The sequence below is a fragment of the Elgaria multicarinata genome, chromosome 5, assembly GCF_023053635.1.
Source record: "Elgaria multicarinata webbii isolate HBS135686 ecotype San Diego chromosome 5, rElgMul1.1.pri, whole genome shotgun sequence".
In the NCBI taxonomy this organism is placed as follows: domain Eukaryota; kingdom Metazoa; phylum Chordata; class Lepidosauria; order Squamata; family Anguidae; genus Elgaria; species Elgaria multicarinata.
Genome location: NC_086175.1, coordinates 126,417,822 through 126,440,914, shown reverse-complemented (window position 1 = coordinate 126,440,914; position 23,093 = coordinate 126,417,822). Strand labels below are relative to the sequence as shown.

General features: G+C 42.1%; 1 protein-coding gene across 7 annotated transcripts in view; it reads right to left on the bottom strand.

Moving 5' to 3' along the window:
* The window catches only part of PICALM (phosphatidylinositol binding clathrin assembly protein), an 82,249-nt gene that overhangs the window by 23,351 nt on the left and 35,805 nt on the right, over positions 1-23,093 (bottom strand). For 3 of the 7 annotated variants that reach the window (XM_063127185.1, XM_063127186.1, XM_063127188.1), the window contains exons 3-14: positions 21,639-21,714; positions 20,944-21,046; positions 18,860-18,953; positions 17,644-17,755; positions 15,680-15,786; positions 13,085-13,126; positions 12,300-12,385; positions 9,965-10,088; positions 7,620-7,756; positions 6,566-6,666; positions 1,114-1,254; positions 87-167 (exon numbers count right to left, since the gene is read on the bottom strand). In XM_063127185.1, coding sequence (XP_062983255.1) covers positions 87-167; positions 1,114-1,254; positions 6,566-6,666; positions 7,620-7,756; positions 9,965-10,088; positions 12,300-12,385; positions 13,085-13,126; positions 15,680-15,786; positions 17,644-17,755; positions 18,860-18,953; positions 20,944-21,046; positions 21,639-21,714 — 1,204 coding nt within the window. Of the gene's footprint in view, positions 1-86; positions 168-446; positions 531-1,113; positions 1,255-6,565; positions 6,667-7,619; positions 7,757-9,964; positions 10,089-12,299; positions 12,386-13,084; positions 13,127-15,679; positions 15,787-17,643; positions 17,756-18,859; positions 18,954-20,943; positions 21,047-21,638; positions 21,715-23,093 lie in introns of all 7 variants that reach the window. The other 4 variants (XM_063127190.1, XM_063127191.1, XM_063127192.1 and 1 more) reach the window with 3 other exon arrangements.

Sequence of the window (23,093 nt, the reverse complement as noted above, 5' to 3'; positions counted from 1 at the left end):
GATTTCTGGAATTGACATGACTGTGTATTCTACCCAAGTTTGCATAACAAACTGAAGTTCCTGGGTTTTGAAAAGGTTCTACCTACCTCCAAATAGACCAGCTACAGTTGAGGACTCACTGCGGAAATGGGAAGCATTAGAGTAAACTTGCGGACCACAAAAAGAATCTAATAAAGGCATACGAAGCAGAAGAGCAAAGAAGGAATGTTACAGAAAGAAAGAAATAGGACATACTCTATTTGCTTAACCAAATATTTGGAAGCTCAGTTAAAACTACATCTACATGACTTCTAACACACAGAGACATACATACAGACAATCTAGTAACAACTTCTAAAAAGGGTCAATTTTATACTCTCCAAAGACAGAAAGGTACAGCAAATGCCATGTTTTACACCTCTGAAGGCACGAGCTAGTGTAAAACCTTTAAGGCATTTATATTATACCTGAAGTAAAGTGACAGAGCTGAACAGTGGATGCATATTTGGTTGTCACAAAGGGGTTTGATTCAGTAAATGGGTTGAAGCGATCTAGAGAACCAGAAAGAGTTAAATTGAAAGTCATATGCATGACATGGTAATTTTGGGATTTACGCAGCTCAGGGCAAACTAGTCACACCACATCTAGCTTGGAACTTGCAACACTAATTTTAGGGAGACCCATGCGCATACAAGTAGACACATCTACTATCCCGTGAGCTATGTATGTTCCATAACTGCCTATTGTGCAACTTTATTGGGAACCACACTAACATGGCTCATTTAGATGCCCAACACTATGGTTAACATGAATACAGCAAAACCTCGCCCAATTTCAGTGGAAAACTGCCCCAAGTGCAGTAAACATTGGAATTCTTTGTCAAATACTAGATAAACCTATAAGTCTGGGAATACAAAGCCTCCTTTCTCTCTTCTCCCCACACTTGTGGTGCTTTCTGTAGATCGGGCTAGGTAGCAGGCAACATTTGTCTATAATTTAAAACTAGACCTTGTCATTACATAAAAGCTCACGAGTTTATATCTTTTTTTTTCCTTTTTCTAAAAATCCTAAGTTTGCCTAAGGTAGCCTGATTAAGTAAGAGAAAGGGAAAAAGCCAGTCAGATGCTACTTTACCAACAAACATCTCATGAGTTGGTGTCCTAGAAGTGAAAGTGGGCAGCACGTCAGAGGAGACAGAGAGGTGATCGCTAGATTTTGTGAGGAAAGGATTTAGGCTCGGAATGGCATCATCATCAGCAGTAGAAGTGAAAGGATCTGTGTAGCCCCAGCAGAGCAAGGAGGAGGAGAAGGAAGGGGAGGGGGGAATCAAGTTAGCTGAGCGTTAGTAATCAGGAACAGCATAAGTGAAACAAGAAGTTAATTTTGTTTAAGAATATCAGTTTGCACCTTGAAACTATGGTTTCTTTGTAGATTTTTTTAAAAAAGGGATAACTACTCTAAATGGATTATTGACAAGAGTTAATAGGCATTCTCCCAGTTAGAGATATTTCCTGAAAAGGATCTCAGCTTAAAACCGTGATCTCTAGAAAATGCAATCTGCTGCACAACACCTTTAATACAAAAGAGTGCCCTCATCACAGGGCGTCCAACTAGAGAGCATCCTCCCCTCCTGACTTCAGGGCTTCTCTTCTGCCCTTTGCTATGCCAATGCAATTCCCTTTTTAATACTTCCTCCTCTGCCAGGTTTGTTGCTATGGCTTTTATAAAGCACTAAAATATTCCCTTGCTACTGTTTTAAAACTTGCTGTAAATTTAATCTTCAGACTTATAGAGCTGATATTTAGGATACAGTCCAAGAGTAGCTTCTGCCAGGGTTGATTTAACATTAGAGGACTAAATGAGAGCTGGGTAAAAGTACATATAATCCCAGTAGTGTTGGAAGGGGATGGCAGCACTCCAGTTACTGCTTTGATCCAGTTAGCCTTTGGTCTGCACTTGGATTAGAAGTCGCAAGCACCAGGACTGGTATAGTCACCGTGTGGCTTGCATATGTCAAGCATACTGAATTAGCGTGTCTAATACTTCAACGTTTTGTGCAGAAGCACAGTTCCATGCAGGTATCCATTCACAATGCTATTCTGTAAGCAGCTATTCTATGTTACATTGACATTTATCAAAGAAGACTCTCGTGACACATTAAAAACAAACTTATAATGGCATACATGTTTGAGGACTAGTGTCTATTTTATCAAATGCCTGCAGTTTTCTCCTGCTGTCACATCTTCTACCAAGCGTGTGTGTGTGTGAGACAATCTCTCCGTTCATGTTTTCACTATTAAATTCTCCTCCGAGTGTCTGAACATTCAAGGATAGAAACAGCCTTATTTGCCCCACACAGCACTTACAAGCAATAGTCATAGCTAGGAACGGCCAAATCAAGAGCTCAATCTGACCTGCATGGGCTTCTTAATCTGGATCTCTACAGACCCCATTAAGTCTCTTCACTGTTTTCGCCCATGTGGGTGAAGATGCAAAGAAGAGGCTCTTTGAATCTTCTTATCTCCCACACTTCTTACCCGCCCAAGGGTTTCTACCTCCCTTGCTCGGCTTCGTCCATTTCCTATCGCTGCCCTCTATGCCTGGAATTCTCTTCCAGAGCATTTGCCGACCACGAGTTCAATAACGGTCCTTAAAGCTCAACTGAAAACTTCTTTCTTCCCCAAAGCTTTTAGAACTTTGATCTTACTGTTTTATAATGTTGTTAGTTTTATTGTCCCCTGTGCCTGTTTGGCGCATTCCCTTCCCTTCCTTGTTGTTTTATTGTGATTTTATCAGAATGCAAGCCTAAGTGGCAGGGTGTTGCTGCTTTACTGTTTTGCTATGTACAGCACCATGTGCATTGATGGCGCTATACAAATAAATAAATAAGTAACAACGTGAAGAGCAAGAACGATCTTGGCAGAGCTCCCCTCTTAAGCACATCAGCGTTTCATTTTGGTGACAAGCTGGAGTGACCAGAGGAGTTGCATAAGGGGGAGAACTTTATGAAAGCCCCTTGCGGTTCGCAAAGGGATCAGGGAACTCTCTGCCCAATTCCCGCTCACAAAGGAGTCAGTTGATTTGAGCCAACGCTGATGCCCCTTCCGCAATTCAAAATACAACCCCATATTACAAACAAATTGCCAATCACAGCTGCAAGGTGCACATTTAAATAAAATGTGTTTCTCCAGTGACAGATAGTAAACAGCTTTTCGTTTTCTACTCTTATCTTTTAAGAGAAAACCCCTCAACAGCAGGGTTATGATCTTCACACAGAACAGTTTCTAAATATTTCTAGTAGTAATAACTTCAGCAAGGATACAACGTTAGTTACAGAAACTTAATTGGATACTTCTACTCCAGCCATCATATACAAACACAAACAGCCACCATACATGCTTGCCATCTTGGCTGTCCCTTTAACTAGCCTACAAGATATTTCACAGCTGGAGAGAAATACTGAGTTCATACAATCGCCACAGCTCATCATGGCTTATTTAAGCCATGAGGAGCAGCGGTGTCTGCTGGTACCATTCTGAAAGTGCAAGCTGCAACCGTGGTTTGTCGTGTCATCCAAACAACCCTTGGATAACTCTAAAACAGGCCATGGCTTCTCTGAAGATTGTTTAGCCCTCGTATAACTCACCCCTGATGGGTTTGAACAACACAAACTACATTTGTGGCATGAATATTCAAAATGGACACCCGTGTGCACCACAGCCCACCGTGGCTTAAAGATGTACAAAGCTCAAAGGTGTAAGAAGCTCAAAGAGTACAAAAGGCACATAAAAATGGACAAGATAGACCAAATATTAAAAAGGCAAGCGGTCTAAATAAGTGCATTACTGCAGATAAAGGAAAGAAGAATAGTGAATTATGAAAGGAATACTAAAGCTCATGTGAGTGGTTCTACTATTACATAACTGTTTCTCTCTACTCTGTTGCCAGGACTTGTCCAAAATGGGACCCTGCTATCTCCCAATGCTGCTTTATGTGAGTTGCACAGTATCCCTACATTTGGAGGAAGTAAATCTTAAGCAAAGGTGTGGTAATGTGTTTAATTAGGTAGTGAATATTTACATATTTTAATAACAGGGTAAAAACTCCCTAGTGATACTCTGAAGATTGTATTGAATTAAAGGTAGAAAAGGGTGTTCTTGAAATTAGTGAATACATTAACTACCACTAAAACCTTTATAGCTTCTTAATGGAAAAATATTTCCCTGCCTCTAATTTTGTTTTTTTAAAAATTGGGTATAGATTGATTTACTACATAAATTGTAGAGGATAATAAAATAAACCACAAAAATGTTGTGAAAAGATGGGTGTTAAGTTTTTTCTTTTTGAATGATAGGTGTGGCAATAAATTACATCCTTATTATTTTTTATTAATTATTAATTAATTATTTCTTTTAGAGCATTTATATCCCGCCTCGCATTTTAAAATTTCATTATCTGATTGAAATATCTCTATGGTGATATGTATTTATACTGCATATTTTGTATTACCTTAATATACCATTTGTAAATTTAAAATCTTTTTGTTGATATTAGATGTTAAGCGAAAATTTAATACAATCCCTGTAAACATTCAACTGCAGATATTGAACAAGATTGTGTGCGGTAACAAATGTTTATTAAAAACAAAGGTTGAAGACCGCGAATTAAAATGGGTTAAATGGTCAATTTCTTTTTACCTCACAAAACTGTATACAGATTCATTAATATATTAATATATTTCTGTCTGTTTATTTAGACAGAAAAGCCAGGGTTCTCTATGTACTGATAGAAACAGTGGCCGCATATAAAAGTATTTATTCATTGAATAGAAAGTATCTTCCGTTTAAACACAAATGGTAAGATTTCATCATCTCCCCTCAGTTAAGAAAAGGTGCCAACAACAGCAAGGCCTTCTTCTGAAACCATTATCTTCAAAGCCTAAGTTCCTTGGAAGAAGCAGGGAACGCACTAGCTCAGGGAGCCTTTAATAGGTCTTTGAATATGTACGTTTCAAAGCAAAAAATTGCTATAAATCCTGCTGTCTCCTCATCCTTTAGTTTCTCAGATCTTTGCAGATTTTGAAAAGTAACTCATGCCTGTTTGCTTCTTGTGGTCTGCATACAGCAAGACAGTGGGCAAAGACCACCACCCCTTGCAAAAAAGATATCGCATCATGTAATTTAAAGTACCAGCGTTTTTTAAAAAAATATTTGAGCATTGGCTATGCCATACCACAGCCGAGAGAGAGGGTGTAGAGAACTGTACTTGCTTCTATTGGTTTATTCTGCTCACTGCAAATCAAGTGAGGTAGAGATTTTAATATTTTCCAGGACAAGCATTTGTACAAGATCCAATTTTATTTCCTCTGATCTGGTAGTTGAAGGATAAAAATAAATACACTCTATCAGGCATATTTAAGCCTATTGAGCTCAAATTGGCTTCATGACACAGCTAACTCCATTTTCAACTATGCCTGAAAGCCATTCTTCAACTCTTCCCTCCATATGAGTTCAGTGGGAAGCAAGAAGACTCCTAAAGGTATCCTCAATGGCTAAAGTTAGATTCTGGAAGAACAGAGCACAAGCTTTTCAAACGAAGCTTTCTCAGTTGGGAGCTAACCTGTAAATCTGTAAATCCCCTACAGATTTTCCGTCTGTTTTTAATACGTTTTTATCACTGCTTTACAAGCTAAGCCTAGCCTACATATTGTTAATATTTTAGTAAGGTTAATAGAACTAGATAATTGCTTATTATTTTTCTAGAAATGCTGTAAAATACTGAGAGTGATTTTTTTCTGGTTAAACTGCATGAAAATATAGTAAGCCAACTAACCGCCGGTATTTCAGGTTGCATTTTATTCTCTGCCTCCAGTTACAGGGAAGCATCATGCCTCAGTTGCAAAGCATCTCCAGGTATGGCTGGAAAAGGCCCCCAGGAGAGCGGCTGCCAGTCAGCGCAGGCAATACTAAGCGAGATGAACCAATCACTTGACTTTAAAATGTGTAACAAATTGCGGTCCACTACCTTCTGATCTAGTCTGAAGCCTTTGAGCCAGTTCCAATGATACTCCAAAACATGGTTTAGATCAGCGTTCCCCAACCTTTTTGGCACCAGGGACCGGTTTCGTGGAAGACAATTTTTCCAAGGACCAGGGAGAAGGGTGTTGAGGGGATGGTTTTGGGAAGCCCCCCCCCCCCCCCCCGCGTCTTGGCTTCGCTTCAGATTGGAGCGCCCGGAAGTCGCTCTCCCAGAGCAGCTTCCAGCTGGGCGCGCCGTTCCGAAGCCGCCACCCCCCACCCCAGCATCCTGGCTTCACTTCGGCTGGGCAGGCGAGATGGTGCCCCATGCCCAGGTATGCTGGGGTGGGGGTGGGTGGGTGAAAGCAGCTCACCTGCGCGGCCCGGTTCCTAACAGGCCACAGACCGGTACCTGTTGGGGACCCCTGGTTTAGATGACTGGGGTGGGGAGTCTGGCCTCCCTCCTGCCCTCTCTGTTACAGCTTTGATTTCCATTTTCCATTTAACACACAACAGATATTTTGCTTCCATACTGAAATCCCATTCTGGGATTAAACAGAGTTTCTTACCTCCCCAAGTCCCTCCTACTTGAGGCGCAGAGGATATAGGATGCACAGATGGCTGAAAGGTTGGCTTCAAATCAAGCAGGTCATTTGGCAGCTTTGATGTGCTAAAGAAACAGATGAGGACAACTATGAAAGATTCAAGTAACTTTGTCATAATTTCATTAAATTTACCAAGCTCTTCAAGAATACCATTATGGACAGAGGCTTTGGGCACAGAATTCAGCTTCCAGGGAATCCAAAGGCAGGATCTAAAGAGATAATTTAGGCAAGCCCAACTAAGTATGGTCAGAGAGAATGACTTATTCCACTTGGAACAGTAGACCATCCCATGCTGTGTATTAAAAAACTGCTTTAATAAGCCCCTTTCAGTGCCCAAACTGCTTTCTATATGGTGTTAGAGAAACAGAAACACAATCACTCCTTGGGCTCATGGATACCAGCCCAAGTTGTCATTTCATTTTGTTTTGCTTCTCAATCATTATAGCTGCAAATGTACACTTGAAAGTATATGGGTAAAGTCTGTTCAAGTGTTCAAAACTGGTGGCTATTAGAGAGGGGGCATTTTCAGTATTGGCATTCTGGTTTGTTTATTTATTTATTGCATTTTTATACCGCCCACTAGCCGAAGCTCCATAGGCGGTTCACAAAAGTTCTGGAACAAACTTTCCAAAGAATCTCACCTAGCACCTTTTCAGCACCAAATGACTACCTTCTCTCCCCCCACCCCCAAGGTTCTTCAATCTAAATGAGCAGTATCAAATGCTGCCACTCTGCTTAGTACTAGCAGAAGCGACTTCTAGCACTACATCAATGACCTAAGTGGAGCAGCAGTATTGGATATTGCCCAATATTTTAGTACTTTTAAGATCTATTATACACTTGCTATTCTATGCTGCTTGTTTTATTCTGTTGCTATTTTGTTTTAGATTTCATTTTCACAATGTATTTTGTTGGCTATCTTTTTTTTTAAAAAAAAATAATAATAATCCTTGTAAATTGCCCCTAGAACTTTTGTTATGGGGGTGGTTATAACTATAGGGAGGGAAACCACTTATACCTGTTTGAAGAACTAGGTGTGGAGAAAATATCAATGGCTGGTGTAGTCATTATGCTTCCTGCTATATTAGACACGGGGGAGGAGGCTGTTGTTAAAGAGGTTTGAGGTTTCTTTGCAAGTTCTTTTAGACGTTGTTCCTGTGGAGAAATGGAAAGAAACCCAGAAATAAGGTTTGCTTAACATGGCTGCTGAGATTAAACAGGACAAGCTCCTCAAGCAATGGTGTCAGTATAGATCTTAGTTAAAAGCCGGATGCAAAGATTTTTTATTAACTTCCCACCCACCCTCAGCAATATTTAAGTAAGCGTCATCAAATATATTTATACACAAATGGTGAGGGCAGCTGAATGCATTAAGGGGGAAAGGGTATAGGGCAGCCTTCCTCAACCTGGGGCACTCCAGATGTGTTGGACTACAACTCCCAGAATGCCCCAGCGGCTGGGGCATTCTGGGAGTTGTAGTCCAACACATCTGGAGTGCCCCAGGTTGAGGAAGGCTGGTATAGAGGAAGGGACCTATTTGCTCATTTTGCTTCTTTTAACCTGTATTTTAATGTGTTTTATTCTGTTTTTATTTTATTTTATACCTTGTACACCGCTCCGAAATTTTCAATGGGGAGTGGTATATGAATATTGCAAATAAATAAATAATTTTAGCTCAGCGTTATTTACTGTGACTGGCAGAGGCGGTCTCAGGCAAGTCTTCCCTATCATCTGCTACCCAAAATTCCTTTTAACTGGAGATGCCAGGGACTGAACCTGGGACTTCCTGCGTGCAAAATGGCTCTGTCTGAAGCCATCTACGCTTGGACTTGAAAATGACCTGTGCAACCAGGAACATGGAGAATTCTATTTGCTGGATTCCAAGCGCAAGCGGAGATCTCTGCCATTAGCTCCTTCCACTTTTCAGCCATGATTTCAGAGGAATGAAGGAAGCCAAACTGAAAGGGGGGGGGAGAGAAATGCTGTCCAGATGCTGTGCAGTATTGATTCTGGCAGCAACTTAACAGTTTGGATCTGCTGCCCGCCACCTGTGAGCATGAGCAGATTTTTGCCCCAGCAGTGATCTTAAGCAGTAATCTAGGGGACTCTCCTTGTCTTCTAGATGGAAATTCTATCAAGGGACCAAAAGAATTAAGTTAAACTTCAAGTAAGTACTCAAATATACATGGACCGATAATGGTCTTGGCAATGTCACCTTAAGGCAAAATGCAACAAAAATTTACAGGCCTGATATCTAGGAGTGCTGCAATATACATCACTCCCAAATGTCATCTACACCCCAACTCTTAGGTGCCGGCGGATTTGCTCCCCACAAATTATTTTATTTATTTATTTGTTACATTTTTATACTGCCCATTAGCCGAGGCTCTCTGGGCAGTGCACAATTAAAACCATAAAATACAAGCGTCAGATAAATTTAAAACATTAAAAAAAAGGCAATATAAAACCAGCTAAGTTAAAATCCAGAGAAAGCCTGTGCAAAAAGTTATGTTTTCAGGAGGCATTTAAACAATCTTACATTTTCCACCTCCCAAACCACATGAGGGTGGGTTTTCCAGAGGGTGGGTGCCGCTACAGAGAAGGCCCCGCCGCCAAGGTTCTTCATGGCGACATTCCCTTCGTTTTGGAATGGCCATCAGGATCTCCTCTGAGGATCATAGCTGTCGTCCAGGTGCATATAAGGGAGGGCGGTCTGCTAGGTATGCTGGTCCCAAGTTGTTTGGGGCTTTGTAGGATAACAACATATGTGGTTCGGTAGCTAATAAGCAGCCAGTGCAGTTTCTTTAACACGGGTTTTATAGGAGCATAGCTAGGTGTCCCCGAGAGCACCCTAGCTGCTGCGTTCTGCACTAGCTGCAGCTTCAGAACCACACACATGGGTAGACCCACATAGAGTGCGTTACAGTACCCTAATTGTGAGGTTATCAGTGCATGAATTATTCAAGCACAATTTTGAAATCAGTAAGTGACAAGCTACCCTTGTCAGTTGGGATCCCTGGGCCAGTTCGTACAATCGCCACAGCCCACTAGGGCTTATTTAAGCCATGGTGGGTTGCGGTGTGTGCCGGCAGCCACTGTGGCTTATCGTGATGTGTGAACCTGGTGCAGGATGGGCTGTTGCAATGAGCAACAACCCACCCACAGCCCAAAACAGCCGATGGGTTGTGCGTGGGCGGAATATTCAGAACAGCCACCAGCATATGGGCTGCGGGTAATCGTGCAAACCTGGGCTACGTTTGGCAGCGTATACCCAGCCCATTTCCCATCTTTAATCAGCCCAAATAGTAAAACACAAAACATACAGAGCTCAGGCTCAGCTTAGAGAAAGAAAATCATGCCCACCTTTAAAGCTTTTAAACGTGCCTGCTCTTCCTCTAGTGCAGCTTGCTTTTCCCTTTCATCTACTTTGGTGAGCGACAGGCCGGTGCTTGCAAGGGAGGAGACTGCATTGGAAAGAGTGGTAGCCCTAGGAAAAGTTGACAGTAGGAAACCTGGCAGTTATATAGATGACTTGATAGGAAAAGATGCACAACAGTGCTTTGCTTCATTTTATTGAAAACTTTAAACATTCAAAGCAGTTTTCTTTCATGGACTTCTGGACATAACCTAGGAAGCCTCTGAACAGGCAACACATTTAACCTCATGGCAGGGGAAGCATTTGTTCCGTGTTCCAGCTGAAAGCAACCAATTATGTTTTATTGCTGTTTGGAATACTTGAACAGAGGCCAGAGATGTTAGCAAATGCACTAACACTGCACATGTTTTGGCTGCCTATGCTCAGGATTGAGTTTATTCACAATGGAGGATGCCCCACTGGCATGCCTTTAAAGTCAAGCTACTCAAAGTAGCAAGTCTCCTGGACTTCAGGGTGATTAAACAGAGCCAGGGCTGGTGCCAGACTATTTTGCGCCCTAGGCAAGGTGAGCTACTTACACACACACACACACACACACACACACACACACACACAAATTGCACGGAAGTCTGAACGTGTGCGCCGAGTGGAGAGCTGGGACTGCCTCACTTCGATTTGGGACTGAGCCGTCTGGAATTCACTGGGACTTACTTCCGTGCGAACGCAACCCGCTATGCAGCCTGGCGTCCCGATCCCCTCTGCATGTTTACTTGGCGGAATAAGGCTTCCGAGTAAGGAGGCATAGGTGGATCGGGCCGCACTGGTGCCTCCCGGTGCAATGCTTTCTCAGATGCAAGTCCCGTTGATGCATGCGCGCAGGATCAGAAAGCAGAAGAGTTTGCCTCGCGAGGAGTCCACAAGTCCCTAGCTTTCCTGGGGGAAGGGAGCGGGAGTTCCGCTTGCCCGCCTGCCTGGACATCGCAGCCTGTTTGAGGAGAGAGGCGAGGCGACCCGGTGCCCTTTCCTCAGGAGTAAGGCAGAGGCTGGCTTGGGCCAGGGTCAAGCTTGCCATGTGCTTTTTCTTCTGGCGGCAGCGGCGGCCTCCCGGCTCTGGGAGAGCTGCTTCTGGGCAGCTAGAGTGGCTCTGGGAGGGCGGCTTCTAGGCGGAAGTCCAAACGTAGAGCCGTCCACCCACCCCAGCATCCCTGGCTTCGCTTCGGCTGGGCGGGCACGGGACGCCATCTCGCCCGCCCAAGCCCAACTGAATCCTCGGGCCGGGAATCCTCGGGCCGGCTCACAGCCAACAATGCGCGTGAGTGCTGCCCAGTGCCCCTCTTAGCTTGGCGCTCTAGGCGGCCGCCTGAGTGGCCTCTATGGTAGCACCGGCCCTGAACAGAGCAATTCTTTCAGCCACCAGTCTAGCGCAGACCACATGGTATGTTCAGCTAATTCTTCTTATTTAATTGCATTTAGTTGGACTTCGTAGGCAAGAACATCTAGACGTTATATTCATATAACTTCAAGGTAAAAGTCTGATGAATGCCTCCCATTTGGGCTCAATTAGTGATAATGGCTAGATTAGATCAACACCCCCTCCTTCATTACTCTGGGCCTGGGTTTGCAGTGATAAGCAGAAATGGCCTTCAAGAAGCTAGAAACTCGAGTTAGTACTGTAACAAAATAATCAGCAGCTAAGAAGCTGAAACATTCAAAGTTACAAGGGGCCCAGATATGGATGGATATTTGGCTAACTAATATGGTAACTGAAAGGTAGGAGTAGAATCACCCAGAGCTTGCACCAATTATGCTAGAACTGCTTAAATTAGTCCACTTTAATCTGGCTGATTCAGAGTTCTTCAAAATTCAGAATATCTATTCAGAAAGACTTAGCAAAGGCAGCTATGTTGACCATAATAAAATGTCCAAAATCTATCTTGCTGTAATATCTTTATTAGGCCAACCAAATGATCCCCCCGCCCACCCACACCACACACACACACCAAAAAAATGTGCAAGCTTTTGAAAGCCCCAGATCTCTTCATCAGGCAAGATGTTATAAAAGGAAGGGGGGAGAGAAAAGAAGTGACTAGATGAAATCACATTGTCTGCAAGTTTAGACTAGTCCCAAGGTGTAGTGTGGGAGAAGGAGTCTGCAGGAATTCAAACTAGGCTCAGCTTCTGGTGGTATAAAATCCTCCATTGTAGATTCCTGCTGTAGAACTCCTTGAAGTCTCTTAAGAGCAAAACTTGCAAGCATACTTGTGGAAGCTTCAAGCGCTACCCAACGTCCAGTGCCAACTACAAAGAGAATTTAAAACATGCCTGCTTGCAGCAGTGGAGTCTTTGATTTTCTTTCCTTCTAAGGAGGCTAAGTGCTGTTCCAATGCATCAAGGAGGCTGCTTGGTGCCTACAAAATAAATCAGTAGCCCTTCAGAGACTCAAGACAAATAATGTCACATTCCCCAGTCACCAGTTTCTGTGATATGAGTGCTCAACGATAAGCAGTTGAATACAGCCAGCAGCTTTTAACACATTTTTGGTGATAGTGCAGTTAAGTGTTGAGCATGATACGTAGGGCTCCATTGTTTCATTAGACAAGACTGCTTATTTAAGAAGCCATCCATGGAGATAAATACAAGAGAAAGGCACAAGGAAAAATGGCACGCTTATGAATGAGTAGTTACTCTGTGTTTCAAGGATACAACTTGAAGCAGCTACTACTTTAAGCCATATAAACATGTTAATGCACTATAAATCTTTGCCATCCTGAGTTGGCATTTTGAAGTCATCTACAGGCATCTTATAAGCTTACTAAAAATCAAGGCGATGCAAGTGTTCATATAAACAAACGGATCTCGATCACAAAATTTACATAGATTGAAAATCCAGAAACCTACTGCTTTAAGGTATAATCCTTTCATTAGATGTGAAACAAAGGAAGTGAAAAAGGTCTACACTGAAGTTTTGAGGATGGGTAGAACAGCAGAGTCAAGCCTCATTAAAAAAAAAAAAAACTTCCATCAAAGAACATGGTAACAATTAATAAGATCTTTCGATTATGAAAGCCCGAAACGGACATGCATGACAAATGCACAAAATCATCTACCTGAGAAAGATCTGGTATGTCTCCTCTGTCTATCCCCACTTGCTGTAACAACAAATAGATTTAATATGATATAGGCCTTAACCATGTTTGGCTAAAGACACAATGAAGAAATCACATTGAAGGTAGCATGAAGGGAACGACTATTTACACACCATGAAGGTTCACATAACTCAGCCTGTATACTCATTTTACAAGAAAACTAATTACAAAGAGAAAAAAGGAGAAAACAGTTATTTTAATGTGTGAAGTAAACAATATGCATTCATAATGTCCCTAGCAACCAGCCCCAGGGTACAGCTTGTTAAATCATTTTCTTTAAGGGCATTGCCAAAAACAGATATGTTTTTGCAATCCTTTGCTTCTTGGTTAAAGTTTATATTAAAACACGTTGAGGATCAGAAAACCTTACATATGAGAAATAAAGTGATAAAAATCAATGATGATTACAGTAAATAGGAATGGCCTTTTGTTGATTAAATGGTTTATTTCAGAAAAGTTACATGCAGAGTTATACTAACTGAGCAGGTTCCCTGAATACCTGAAGACTGTTTGTGTCCTTGGAACTGTAATCCTGGCAGGGTCAAGAGAGCGCCAGAACTGTGACCTACGAAGTACGGTGGTAGAACGCAAAAGGTGGACCAGAGGACTTGTTCTTGTTCTTGGTGCAGTGAGTTGGCTGGTTTGAGGTGGACATGGGTGGGGGAAAGACAGGTTTCTGTGCCCAATCTCCTGACCACACATTAGGTTCAGGGATGGAGTAAGCCAATCCTCTTGCATTGAAGGGGGGAGGGGGGGCAGAATTTGGACTTAGAAAACACAATCATCATGGGGAGGAGGGGAGAAAAAACCTTCCCCAACTTGGTGCCTTCCAGAAGTTTTCAACTCCATCTTCTATCAGTTCCAGTCAGCATGGCCAATAGTGAGGATGCTGGAAAATGTAGCCTAAAAATCTGGAGGGCACCTAGAAGGGATGAGTGGGGTGTAGACCCTCTCCTATTCTTACATTTCACCCCCACTTTTGTGCCTTCAACATCCATTCCTTGGCATTAAAGTATAGAAATGTAGCATTAAAGTCTCTACCACGGGGTGGGTGGGGTGGGGGTGTTAAACTACTATGATAGATGAATGCCTCCCCAAATCTATTATGATCACATTTTATTTGAGGAACTGTAATTTCCAATTACCTCAGAATAGGATGAAACAGTATTAAGTGGGACTGGCGGTTTGACCACATTATGTCTGTGCTTTGTCAGCTGCGCAGGCTCTCAGTTCATAAGAATGTAAGAAGTGCCCTGATGCTGGATCAGACCAAGGGTCCATCTAGTCCAGCACTCTTTTCACACAATGGCCAACCAGCTGTCGGCCAACAAAGCAGGACACGGTGCAACAGCACCTTCCCAACCATGTTCCCCAGCAACTGGTACACACAGGCTTACTACTACTACTACTACTACTAATAATAATAATAATAATACATTTATTTCTTACCCGCCTCTCCCTTTGGATCGAGGCGGGGAACAACATTAGAACAGGAATCAATACATCTTAAAAAATCATGATTTAACATTGATCTGGATAGGCCTGCCGGAAAAGGTTAGTCTTTAAAGCTGCCTTAAATCACACAGAGAGTTAATTTTACGAATCTCCTCCGGCAGGCCATTCCACAATCTGGGGGTGACAGAAGAAAAGGTCCTCTGGGAAACTGATGTCAGCCTAGTTTTAGCTGACTGAAGTAAGTTCACCCCAGAGGACCTGAGTGTGCGGGGCGGACTATACGGGAGAAGGCGATCCCGCAGGTAGCCTGGACCCAAACCATGTAGGGCTTTAAAGGTAATGACCAACACTTTGTACTTTGCCCGGAAACTAATTGCCTCGGATGCTGGAAGTAGCTGTTCTGGGACCAACTTAAAAGTGTGGGTCTAATCTCTGAAGCACTATATGGGGACGTGGTTTCCAGAAATGCTGTCTTCTCCCATATGTACCTACCTGAACTTTACAACTTTCTTCAGAGACTATGCCCTGAGTGCTACTCCAAATGAGGTGAGCCAGGTGACAGTTAAGGAGAGGGACCTTTTGGTGATAACATCCTGGTTTTAATTCTTTAGTTTAAATAGTTATTGTTTTTTTCATACTGTATTTTACTGTTCTGTTTTGTTTCCGAGCTACACAGATAATTTGTTAGGCAGAGGCTATATAAATACAAAAAACCACAAACTGATCTCTTCAACAATTTTGGTCAATGATGCTGGCAAGTAATTGATGCCTTAAGTCAGCCTTCCTCAACCTGGGGCGCTCCAGATGTGTTGGTAGTGAATATTTACATATTTACTCTGCTGGCTGGGGCATTCTGGGAGATGCAGTCCAACACATCTGGAGCGCCCCTGGTTGAGGAAGTCTGACTTAAGTGAACCACTGATAAAACCTGTGCCTGCAATAATATTCTTCCCTCCCCTATGTGAATGGCTCCCTGGCAAACTTTAACCTAAGCATTCTAGCTCTGGGTACTTGATAACTATTTTAATTTTTCCTTCTCCATAAAATTCACATTAAGAGCATTCTGTTGTTATGAGTTCTTGATAGATCTGCAATTTTTACCTCTGCAACTTTGAGAAACTCAGAAATCCTTGTCATTCTGGTCAGAAACTTCTTGTATATGTCAAGGCCTTCTTTGCATTGATTCTTTTTCATATCAAAGTATTTTTCTGCAAAAGAGATTTTAGAAATGAGAGCACTCAAGATAATTTACTTCCTGTTTACATCATACAACAGCAATGTGTGTTAAGCAGTAACAAAGATAAGGGGTGTCTGCCGAGGAAGGAATGGATAACCATTCCAAGTTAAGAAATTGTGGAAGTTCACAGATGGAATTAAACTTATCCTTCCTAAAAAATGTCTGTGTTTTTAGAATTTCAACAGCAAAGTGAAATTCTGCTTTTTAAAAAGGTTAATATTTAAATCGCTTTAGAATAGTTAGTGAAGCTATCTTAAAATATGAATAAAAAACTAAACCAAAAACCTACCCTTCTTTCTCAAGCCTGCTTTTTAAAAAATGTACCAATTTTCCCTAAAGGTTGACAGGCAAGAAACCAAGAAACGATCACAAGGAAATATTTCAGTCCAGAGATCTATTTTACAAAAAATGTCGAAAATATAGGGGATGCCGATAGCTGAGAGAGAATGTTAGCTATCCTGCACAGATCTGATGAACATTCAGACAGTCAACTCTGCACAGTGTTGGTTATTTGCGTTGGTTATTTTGGCCAAATAACCAACCATTGGTTAAAAAACCTCTCCCCACAACACGATAAGCCATGGTGGGTTAAATAACCAGGTGTTGACTATTTAAACAACCATAGGCTATTGTATTGTCTGAACCCAGTCAGTAACAGCCAGGCCAGATTGTGCCAGCCACAATACTCTTCCAGCAAAAATTTAGTAAGTGAAGAAGTTGAAAACCCTACTGGATTCAACCAAACGTCCATCTAGCATCCCATTTCTCACAGTGATAAAACAGGTGCTTCCGAGAAGCCCACAAGCAAGACATCAAGGCATTATACCTCTCACATTGTTGCTCCATCCCTTTAATAGCAGCCTGACAGGCAGAAATATGACAGGTATACAAATGCATACAGCAGCTATTTTGGTAGGGGAATGCTGGGAACTGTAGTGCATCAGGTTGGGGAAGGTTGCTGTATACAAACACCATGTGCTACCATTTTTTGCCCTTCACATTGGGTGGGATCCATACTCAGTCATGCTTACAGTACTCAAACTGAAATCAATGAGAAATTAATTATTTCAATAGGTCACTGTACACATGACTAACTTCAGTGGCAGGCCTTCTCTGTGGTGGCACCCACCCTCTGGAGGACCCTCCCTGATGCGGTTCGGGAGGCGGAAAACATAATATCTTTTAAACATCTCCTGAAGACACACCTTTTCATACAGGCTTTCCGTGGTCTTTAATGTAGCTGGTTTTATATTGCCTTTAAAACTTTTAATGTTTTAAATTTATACTTTTATTTTATGGTTTTTAATTATGCACTGCCCAGACAGCTTCAGCTGATGGGCAGTATAAAAAATTAATAATAAATAAATAAGTCTGGATCCAACCCAATGTGTGTGGGATAGGTCCTATTCAAAAGGGCAAGGAATGCCTGGCCTCCTCTCTAGTTGAAGTTTGGCAGCTATCCATAATCAAAGGGGGAGAATCAATCCCACAAACTTAATATATGACAACAATCCTGAAAACCATGTGCTAAAGGGTAAATTTCTCAACAAAATTGTCCCCTTCCCAAAATAAGATGCACAGACAAAATTGTCAGCTTTGCAGTTTGGCTGTGTAGTAATTGGACATGAACAAAATAATAGTTAAAGGAAGTCACTGTTCATGCCAAAAAATATTCAGGACAAGCTTGTATTTAGGCATATTTCTGTTTACATGTAAAGAAAAGCAACTGTTAAAAGGCAGGCTAAAATTGTCTTGCAGGAAGTCAAAACAAACACCACTGTCTTTCCTACTAAGTACAAGGAAGAGATGTAACAGAGGAGGTATTTACCCAACAGGTTAATAATCCCTTCATTATATGCTGCAAAGAGTCTTATGGCATCTTTGAAGAGAAGCATGAAGGCAGCGTTAATTACACCATTTGTAAGTTCATTGCTATTGACCTGCCAAGAACAAGAAAGGAAGTTAGCTGAACTGGAAAAACATCCACAGCTATCTTCTGTTACAGTACTCAGGACAAAGACCCTTGCCTTTTGACACAATCAACTATAAATTTGTGACATCAGAGTCTGCTGAAATAAAAAGGATCTGTAAAAAGGATTCTGTATTTTCGGGGGGGGGGGGGAACCAGGAAAAAAAATGTTTCCCCCCCCCCCCCCATGGTTTCAAAATTTCCAGAAATTTTACATCTCTAAGCATGTCATCTGAACAGGGTCATCATGTCAAAACTTGTTTAAGGAAGCTTAAACAGCTCTTAAGTCATGATTTCCTGTAACATCTGGAAGTTCAAACCATGATTTGAGATCCAAACAGTGGTAGTGGAACCAATTACCTAGGGAGGTGGTGGGCTCTCCCACACTACAGGCATTCAAGAGGCAGCTGGACAGCCATCTGTCAGGGATATTTTAAGGCAGATTCCTGCAATGAACTCGATGGCCTTATAGGCCCCTTCCAACTTTACTATTCTATGATTCTATGATGGTCTAGTGAGATGTCTAAGTTGAGCCACTAGCACTTTCTGAGGTATACCTCGTGGATAAGACCCTAACTTCTAGAATCTAGTAGCAGGCCTGATGCATGCCCAGATACCACAAATACATGGAAATTCATGCCATATGCACATTCTTACTATTTATATGTTAATTTGTAATAGGCACCACCACCAATATAGTTTAAAACCCAACACTTCACCCATAGGCAGGCACGAAGAAGCTGAAATAAATAGAACCTTTTACTACATTTACCTAAGTATAACAAGACGTTAAGAAGGCATTAAGTGGTAATGATTTAAGAAATGTTGATTAGGCAGCCTTAACAAGTTGGGAGTGAAACTTGTTACGCTTTAACACTGTCTACTTCCCTGATTCTAAAGAGGTCGTTCTTTGTAGCAGGTGTGTGCAACTTGTGACCCTCCAGGTGTTTTAGCCTAGAGCTACCATCATCCCTCACCACTGGCTATGGGAACTGTAGGCCAAAAAATGTGGAGGGCCACAGGTCACCCACCACTGCTCTATAGCCTTGATCCATTCAGGAACCAAACAACTTACATTGAAATCAAGAAGTGCGTCCATCTGATTTTGTATAATTGGTACAGTTTTTAAGAGTTTCTCTGTATTCATTGTCCTCATGAATCCATCAGCTCTAAGAGAAAAGGGAATTTTTTTTTAAAATAGCAATTTTTGGCATGATCCACTTGCCCTAGGAACACAGTGCCCCCACAGATTCTTACACAGATCAGTAGAGTCCTGTTCCCCCCCTCCCTCCCCTTGTGAGTGCACGTGTACCAGGCCACTAGAGAGAACAGGAGGTCTGTCTTCAGTCCTCCCTCATTGCCTAATGAAAGTTACTCAAAAAAAAGTCACTTGCCTCAATACAATGGGGAGGGCTGGATAGAAATACATGGAGACACAAACATGTTTCCCATTATCCTTATCCACCCATCACACTGCTCATGAGCAAACAGCGAGAAAGGGGGGGAGGAATGAATCAAGGTGCAAACACTACTACAATCATGTCAGCTGGAAGCTACAATGAATCTTAGCCTATTTTCAAGTGCCCGAAGGACAGCAATAGCAAAACAAAAAATGGGAGGGAACCAACACCTTGATTAGGACTGGAAATACCTTCTATTAAAACTGCAGGATGTAAAATAAGGAATTAATTAACTATTAAAAAACTATGTTTCTGCAGTGCTTGACAAGGCTTACAGAACCACCTTTGCTTACAGAACTACCTTTGAAAATTAACCTACTTCTGAGGAAAGTAACTGTGAAGGGAAACACTTACAAAAGCATTAGTAACTCAAGAAAATCCTAATATGTTTATCCAAGTTCCTAAGAGTTTTGGTGAGGTTTAAAGGTACAATGCGACTGCTTAAACATTTTACAAAATACAGAAAAGCAGAAGAATTTTCTGACACTTTCATGTTAATGCTGTCAACTTTGTGCTTCCTTTATTTATTTATTTATTTATTTATTACATTTTTATACCGCCCAATAGCCGAAGCTCTCTGGGCGGTCCATGAACACTCAACTTAGAGAGACCTAACAAAACCTTTCCAGTAAAAGATGTATTATATCTAAAGCAAGTCACAGGGAGATCATCTCAACTATGGAGATGTATATGAGAAATCTCTCACCATCAAATACTTTTAACATGAACCCTGCCTTCATAATGTTAAACAGGGCCCACACGTCTCTTTTTCTCTCTCTGGTTCCTATTCTCTTCCTTCCGTCTGGTTCACCTCTCTCTTTGCTTCCTCTTTCTCTCTCTCTCCCCCCCCACCCCTCTCTGTTATCCCAAGGATCCTTAGTGGGAAGTGGACTTCACCCCCACTCAGCTATTTTTCAGCAAGGAGGACTCCCCCACTCCTGAATACAAGTGAATAGAGGAATAGCTCCATTCACTTGTATAGGGGGCAAGTAACATAGTGGGTGCCTCATGGGTGCTGCATTGGACACCCCCACAACATAGCATGGGGGCAAGGAAAAGAGGGGCTGAACTTCCATAGAAATGCAAATATTTTAAAGACTGGCATTTGAATGAAATAGCAATCTTTAAAACATTTGCCTCCGCTCTTATCCCAGTCCACCACAGGCATAAATATTTAAAAACGAATGAAACACACACATGGATTTGAAGTCAATTTTGGTTTTAAGAAATTTATATGTTAATATGTTTTCAAGGATGGCCCTCCTTCTTCAACCCTCATCAGTTTAAAAAACCTTGTTGCCAGCCTTCAAGTGACCAAGGCATACGCATATTTTGATGAAACTTGTTTTTGCTGAAGCTTCATAATTCTAGAACGATCATGACAGATATCTGGATCAGCACTACATCAATCTAGTGAACTTGCAAGGTTTTTCCTTTCCCAAAAGAAAGCATGCACGCACACCTCTCTTAAGAAAAAAAAAACTGCCTGGGAACCAAATCATTACGTAGCAGAACACAAAGTACAGTAGTTATTTAAAGTGGTTCTAGTGCCTTTCAGGACAAGTCCTCTCTTGGGTACACAGATAATCAGGCTGCAATCCTATCTGCTGGTCAATTATTTGCTTCGAGTTGCATTTTCATAACTTGAAACCCCTGAGTACTTGAAACAGAACAAGCTAGATCTTTAAATGATGCTTACCCTCTTTTTACTTTTGTGAAGTCAAAGGCGACTTGTCTGTAAGAAACTGCTTTTTCATTCAAATACCTGCTATACCGCCTGATAAATGTGGACATATCATACCCTAAAGAAGGGAAAGATAACACAGGTGAACTCCCTGTTTCATAAGCAAGTTTAATAAACACAAAAAAGATACATGATTCAATTCAAAGCATCATCAATTGGTTACTTTAGATAAGTATAAAATCTCTGAATTATATTGAGAATCAATTGAGACAATTAAAAGCAAAAACATCTGAGGGGTTTCAGATACACTGTTCCTTGAGTTTCTAATTCTCCCCCAATTCCCTTGTCCAAATTAGAACTTCACATTTACTCTATCCCCGCAATTGTGGAAAGAAACCCAAACTAGCAGGGATCAGTTTTCATAAATCTAGCTTAGTTGGCTTTAACATATACTAAAACAGTATCTATAAATTCTTATTAATGTTAACTCCATTACATTCTGGGGGGAAGATAAATGAATTTTACTACTCAAAATGTAGCCTATTCTCTAGGATGCCATATAAAGAAGTTCAAATATTGTTTAACATGCAGGGAGTCTTACTGAAGAATTACACACCTTGGAATGGTAAGTTAGCTCTAAAAGAATGTTCTTGCTATAAAACATCTTCTAGGATGATATGAGTTGCCTAAATCAAACCAAGTTTGTTTACCTTGCAATCCGCTTTTGTCCAAAAAATTGCTCAAGTTAAACAACGTGTTTCTGGAAGCCAGATACTGGATAAAACGCTGAAAGGAATAAAATAACCAAATTATTTGGCATGAGTTGTAATAATACAATGAGCACATTTCTCATCAAGGCAGGAGATAAATGACTTAGGTGAGCATTCCTCGTATAACCAGGCGTACCATTCTACAGAGGATACAAATTCCTCCATTTAGGGCTGTTCACGAGCAGCTGTTTTTAAAAAACCTTAGAAAAGATAGTGGAACTAAAAACACCTCCATAGTAGGGGTGTGCACGTACCCCCCACTCCGCTTCACTTTCAGATCCGCCATTTTCAGATCGGGCCGCTCCGCCCCGCCCCCACTCCGCCTGTGCCCACTCCGCTCCCATAGGGGGGGTTACCCGGCCCTGCCGCCATCGCCGCCCATGCGGCGACGGCGGCAGAGCCCGGTAAGAGACCAAGGGAGAGGGGGACCTTACCTGCCTCCGTCCATAGTCCGTCGCCGTCTTCAATTGAGCCCGCGGTTCCACCAGGAAGTCTGGGCCGCAAGCGGCCCAGACTTCCTGCTGAAACCACGGGCTCAATTGAAGACGCTGACGGACCGCGGATGGAGGCAGGTAAGGGAGAGGAGGGCGGGGGGGGGGTTACCAGGCCCTGTCGCTGTCGCCGCATGGGCGACAGCGACAGCGGCAGGGCCCGATAAACCCCACTTACCTTTCTGGCGGAGCTCCGGATCGAGGCAAAGGATCCGCCTTCACCTCGATCCTCTCCGCCACGCTCCGCCGGCCCCCCAATCCTCTTCGCCTCCGCCTTAAAGGCAGGCGAAGCCCCTCGCTCCGCTCCTGCTTCTCCGGTCCGATTAGAAGCGGAGCACATCCCTACTCCATAGTGCAGTACTCTGCTACGTATTACCCCACATATCACCTTTAATCATCTTCATATATTTACTCTGTATGAAATAAAAACTGTTTTAAAGGCATAGTTTTAACCACATCAGTTGCTCCAATGCTGTGAAATGATTTTCCCTGCAGTTGAACACTTCCTGTTCCTCAGTGGCTTTTAGAAGGGACTGTAAGCAACATTCATTTCACTTTGCTTTTTGTTTGACTGGTTTGTTGGGACTGTTTCCTGGATTCTTGTCCCTTGCTTGCTTTTAATGCATTTTACTTATTTCAATAATTACTATAGGCCACCTTGAGCTATGGAAAAGCAACTAGAAGTATTTCACATCGAGACATGGTCCCAAGTCCTAGTTCAGGAAGCTTAGAAATCAATTAGAATTTTAGGATGTTTTTAGGATGTTTTAATAATGGAGGAGCTGGGGTGGCGACGGACGACAGAAAGCTCTGGCGTGGGCTGGTCCATGAAGTCACGAAGCGTTGGAAGCGACTGAACACACACACAATAATGTATACTATGTTTTTAATTCAGTTTTATGTA